Source organism: Octopus bimaculoides, chromosome 2 (assembly GCF_046866305.1).
Source record: "Octopus bimaculoides isolate indiv1 chromosome 2, ASM4686630v1, whole genome shotgun sequence".
Lineage (NCBI taxonomy): Eukaryota > Metazoa > Mollusca > Cephalopoda > Octopoda > Octopodidae > Octopus > Octopus bimaculoides.
Genome location: NC_142929.1, coordinates 189,181,570 through 189,187,569, shown reverse-complemented (window position 1 = coordinate 189,187,569; position 6,000 = coordinate 189,181,570). Strand labels below are relative to the sequence as shown.

General features: G+C 36.1%; 1 protein-coding gene across 17 annotated transcripts in view; it reads right to left on the bottom strand.

The window, feature by feature from the left end:
* LOC106874822 (AP-3 complex subunit mu-1) overlaps positions 1-6,000 on the bottom strand; it is a 66,160-nt gene that overhangs the window by 36,610 nt on the left and 23,550 nt on the right. For all 17 annotated transcript variants that reach the window (XR_016240849.1, XR_008263502.2, XR_016240851.1 and 14 more), the window contains one exon: positions 1,271-1,376. Coding sequence is in view for 12 of the 17 variants with exons in the window: in XM_014922693.3 (XP_014778179.1) it covers positions 1,271-1,376 (106 nt within the window). In the remaining 5 variants the exon portion in view is untranslated. The remainder of the gene's footprint in view (positions 1-1,270; positions 1,377-6,000) is intronic.

Below are 6,000 nucleotides of genomic sequence, written 5' to 3'. Positions count from 1 at the left end.
TAGTATTTTAAATTTTGAATTGCAAGCAGCACTAATAATTAATAAATTACCAGTCACACATACATAGTGTATGTGTCTATTTCAGGGATGTGCTGCCTAGATAGGTAGGCAAGATAGGCAGTGCCTACCTTGAATAAAATAAACTGATAACAACATTTTCCTTTTATGGCAAAATATGCACCAAATTCAATAAAATTATGAAGATAAGTATGATTACTATGCATAAAATACAAAATATATATATTTTTTTTGTAGATTAGGTAGGCATAATTCTCCCCTGCCTTTCTATCTCAGTATTTAAGCTATGCTATAGGACTGCAGTAGTACACATGCTGTGTACATTCCTACAACACCATTTTCTTTATGTGCTATAAAGGCAGAAGTAAATCTGCCTTCAACTCAGTCGCACACCTTTGCTTCACTACATAAAGGTCACCGACTGCCTACTCTGAGTAATTACTGATGGTACGTGCCTGGTTTATTTATATGCCAATTTGCAGCAGGACAGCGTTCCGGGAAAGCTCTCCATATGGCACCAAGTGTTAGTTCCAGACAAGCAAGACAACTCGCCCGAAGTGATCAATTCACCTCAATTCAAAATTTAATTTTGTTTCACATGCGCTATGTCACAGCATATGAGGAAATAAATTTCACACTCTTTGCATATAAGCCCCAGGCTGAGGATTCAATACGTTTCAAGGTGAATTCAGTAAATAATACTGAGGAGCTAAAAAAATAGTTTTCAAATATCAATATCTACCATTCTCAATCATTTTGGGTGAATTGTCTCATCTATCTGGAACATTAAATGTTTAATAACTTGGCATTGTGTAGGGAGCTTTCCTAGGATGATATCCCACAGCAAAATGGCAATATAAACAAGACACACACACTATTTATGTATGACCAATAATGTTTAAATTATCATTTAAAAACACACACAAAAAACCGTTAGATTCACTTCAACATTTGAATTTAATTTGTGTCAAAATATTTTCGTCGCTTTGAAACCACGACCTGAGCACAGAATTTTGTCAGTGAACAGGTCACGGTTTCAAAGCAACAAAAATATTTTGACACGAATTAAATTTAAATGTTGAAGTGAATCTAACGGTTTTTTGTGTGTTTTTAAATGGTTTATAAACACCTTCCACGTTGCAATTGTTTTCATTTCAGCACACAATCTCAGATCGGGTCACTTGCTATGCAAGTACATCTCTGTAAGTTTAAATTATCATTTTAATAATTCTCTACAGAATGTTAGACTTACTGTTTTTCCCATGGCTTGTTTTGGTCCAATAGTAACATCAAAGCGTCCAGCAGCACCTTCTCGAAATGATATTGTGTGTCGTACATAGATAGGAATGGCTACCATACTGCAAAATAAGCAAGTCAAAGATTCTCTCTTTAAAAAAAAACATTTTCTAACTAAAAAATCACATGAATTAAATTGAATTAAAAATTGATCATTTCTGCTTCCAAAATTAAACATGTCACTGATTATTTGATCATCCAATATGGAGTAAATATTTTATATTTAGCATAGAAACATATCACAGCAAAAACACTGGAATTCATCTAATCATCAAAGTTTAACAAATTTGAGCCTGGTTAGTATTTAGATGGGTGGCTGTTTAGAGAATGTAGCTGCTGTGAGCAATGGTATTTACAGGAGGGACATGCATGGCTGTGTCATCAGGAAGCTTGCTTTGCAGCCATTTGAAAACAGTGCCAGTGACACAAAAAAGAAAAAGCACCCAGTACACTATATAAAAGTAGTTGATGTCAGGTAGGACATCTAGTTGTAGAAACCATGCTAAAGCTGGTTCACCAGATCCTGTCAAACCATTCAACCCATGCCAGCATGGAAAGCAGATGTTAAATGATGATGATATTGATAATGATGATGATAATGATGAATCGTTATCATTTTACATCTGCTTTCCATACTGGCATGGATTGGATAGCTCATCACAGAGTCAGAATGTATTCAGGAGTACTGCTGTTCCCCTAAATGAGTTAGGGGACCTAATCTCCCTCGCGTTTCATATTAATCATGGTATCTACAGCTGGATGCCCTTCCTAGCTCCAACCACTTTACAAAAAGTATTTGGTGTTTGTTTTTCATGGCACAAGCACTTAGTTATGTCCTCAACATAATGAAGGAACTCAAAACCGAATGTCTCTGGTTGCTGGCCAGCCTCTTTACAGAGGGATAAGCTCAAGTGATAGAGGCAGTGAATGATAGTTTATAAAAAGGATACAGGATAAGAGGTGTGACAGAAGTATTCAGCATTCCAAGATAGTCGTGTACATTCAAGATAATGCAAAGTGACTGATATCAGCATCATCATCATTTAATATTTGTCTCTCCATGCTGGTATAGAATGGATAATTCAACAAGATCTGACAAGTTGGAGGACTGCATTGAATCACAAAGTCTGCTTTGGCATGGTTTTTACGTCCGGTTACCATCTTCATGCCAACCACTTTACAAAATGTACTGGGTGCTGTTTTCGTGACACTGGCACCAGTGAGGTCAACAAGTAACTTGCAAGACAAAATAGCCCGGTCTGAGATACATATATATATATATATATATATATATATATATATATATATATATATATATATGTGAGTTTGGAAAGATATATTATCCAGCCAGATACTATGGTGGCTCTCAGTTATGTTCCAGGTTATGGCTAACTGCATTGATTAGCATTTAACATTTATGACAACTATTAGTTGTCATGACTCTGTAAATCCCTTCGATTGATTCACTGGATGGTAATATAATCTGGAGTGTATATTAGAAATAATTATAACGATAGAGAACATGGAGACTTGTTCATCCTCAACATTTTTTCCTCTTATTTTATAATTACATATGGCATATTTTTATGACTGTTACGACCTACACGTGTTTCCACCTGTTACTATGATCAGCCTAGCATATGTTCCACCCACTTGATACTACCAAACATAGACAACACAGCCCGTAAATATATGAATAACTAAAAACATTACATGACAAGCAATACACTTGAATATAAGGTTGGTAGGTATCTGACTACTACAATACAGAAACAGGCCATCCAAAACAGTAATATTAACCTTGACCTAGTTAGATCGAACCCTGACTCTGGACAGCAGTATGCGTGAAGCAGGGGTCAACCACACAAGCTTACAAACAGATCAGATTTCAGTTTCAAAACAACTTCCCCCTACCTCTCACTGAACCCTAACCAACAAACAACAAACTGTATTCAGTTCGTTTTGAAACAAGCCAAATGGACAGATCCTGAAGAAGCTGCACAGAAAGTTGCAACTGCGAGTGTTTTGCACAGTGGAAACATATGCAGATTGCAACAGCAATAAAAATATGCCGTATGATGAACAAGTTTCCATATTCTATATTGTTATAATTATTGCTATATATATATATAATATAGGGGCACTCCATCAGTTATGATGAGAGTTCCAGTTGATCTGATCAACGGAACAGCCTGCTCGTGAAATTAATGTGGAAGTGGCTGAGTACTCCACAGACACGGGTACCCTTAACGTAGTTCTCGGGGAGAATCAGCATGACACAGAGTGTGACAAGGCTGGCCCCTTTGAAAGACAGGTACAACAGAAACAGGAAGAAAGAGTGAGAGAAAGTTGTGATGAAAGAGTACAGCAGGGGTCGCCACCATCCCCTGCCGGGGTCTCGTGGAACTTTAGGTGTTTTCGCTCAATAAACATTCACAATGCCCGGTCTGGGAATCGAAACCGCGATCCTATGACCGCAAGTCCACTACCCTAACCACTAGTCCATTGTGCTTCCACTATATATATATATATATATATATATATATATATATATATATATATATATATATATATATATATATATATATATATATATATATATATATGCGCTGATATTGAAAGTGAGAATGAGTGCTCAATGTTGCATTGGTGGATAAATATTTTTTATTTGTGGGTTAACAAGGCTACCATTTGTTTCATGCCGAGAGAAATCTCTTAGCAATTACAGGCCTGCCACATAGGAATGTTGGGACTTGACTCCATTGTCCTCTTCATAATGGTCATTTTAACATTCACTATGTCATGCTAGCATGGGTCAGACAGGATTTGCTGAGGCAAATTTTCTGTGGACAGATGCTCTTCCTGTCACCAACCCTCACTTGTTTCCCCACGGCCAAACATATTTTCACAGAAGATCGGAAATGAAGACTCTAGCTGGAGGATCCTTTATCAATCTGAATAACTATATCTAACAGCAGCATCACCAGCAGCAGTTGATGATAGCCAGATTCATTAAGTTTCTAATCAAAACAAAACGAAACATCAAAGTGGAAGGGTGAGAGAGAGATAAACATGGGATTTAATAAGAATGTCTGGAAGTAAAAATAAAATTAAATAAAGACGGATCACAATAAAATAGGGCAGGAATTCAGAATTCATCTATAAACACAACTTGATAAAATATTTTCATTTTTGTATTTGGTTTGCAAGATTCTTAATGTGAACTCATGTTTTGAAACAGATTTTGTAGTATTTTGGGAGGGTCATCATGTCAGTAACACACAAGCACTGGTTCTACTTCACTTCTTTATTATTTTTTTGTCAATTGGTTAAGCATTTAACCAATTAACTAATTGATTGCTTGATTAATCGTTTGGTCAATCAATCAGTCAATGAGGTTCATCAGAGTCTGTTTCACATCTGAATCAGACGAGAGTAGAGAGGGCATGTCACTGATGAAGTGACAAATGGTAAATGGTGATGAAAGGACTTTGACAAACCTAACTGATTGATTGATTATCCAAACAATCAACATTATCATCTGTTTTCGATACTGGCATGAGTTAAAAATGTTTATCAAGAGTTGGTAAGGGCAAGAGCTGTACCAGGCTCCATTATCTATTTTGGCATGGTTTCTATAATTGGATGCCCTTCCTAATGCTAACCACATTACAGAATGTACAGGGTGCTTTTTATGTGGCACCAACACCAGTACTTTTTACATGGCACCAGCACCAGCAGAAACATCAAGTACCTTGCAAAACAAAAACTTGGTGGGGAGTAGATTAGTTAATTGATTAAATGGTTAACCAGTTGACAAATAAACAATAAAAGAAGTGAAACAGAACCAGTGTGTGTGTGTATGTATTATTGGCATAATGACCCCTCTTGAGATAGGTAAATAATGTATTTGAATATGATGATAATTAAAAGATAATTATTTGAAATCTAATTATGAAGAAACCAACAAAGAGAAACAAAAACTCAAAGTTGTAAATTACATATCGGAACAAACCCTAAAATGGAACAGAAATTTCTAGAATACTACGTTGTATTTGAATACTAAGCATTACTAGATTCTATTGGAATACTAAACATTGCTAAATTCTATTGGAACACTATAGAATTCTATATTACTTCAAGACATTCCTTCCATGAACTGCCGACTGGAAGATCACAAGGATTCTGACACCTTTCAATAGTATTGCATATTTGAAAATTACTATTTTTTAAATCTCACAATGAGAGATATTCAGCAACAGTACTTTGGAGTAGAGATTATTTGCCAACATAACATGGCAGTCCTGGTTTAGGATGAATGTTGCTGCAATTTAGCCCCAGGAGACATCGTCTCCAGCTGGCTATACAACACGATCTGTGTCCTTATATTTTCAAACAAGGGCATCTAGTACCCCCACTCAGCTCAAAACAATATCTGTGTATCGCAATTTCTGGGTTATTTCCCTTCATCAACATAGAATAATTGTTCAGCTAGAAGTGGCGCTGCCAAATTCCTGTTCGAAACATATAGTTTTCAAAGTGACAACTAGTCACTGATTTATAAATTAGAAAATTACTATTTGTAAATCTTACAAGATTGTTTTGAGCTGAGTGGGGGTACTAGATTCCCTTGTTCGAAAATATAAGGACACAGATTGTGTCGTATAGCCAGCTGGAGACGATGTG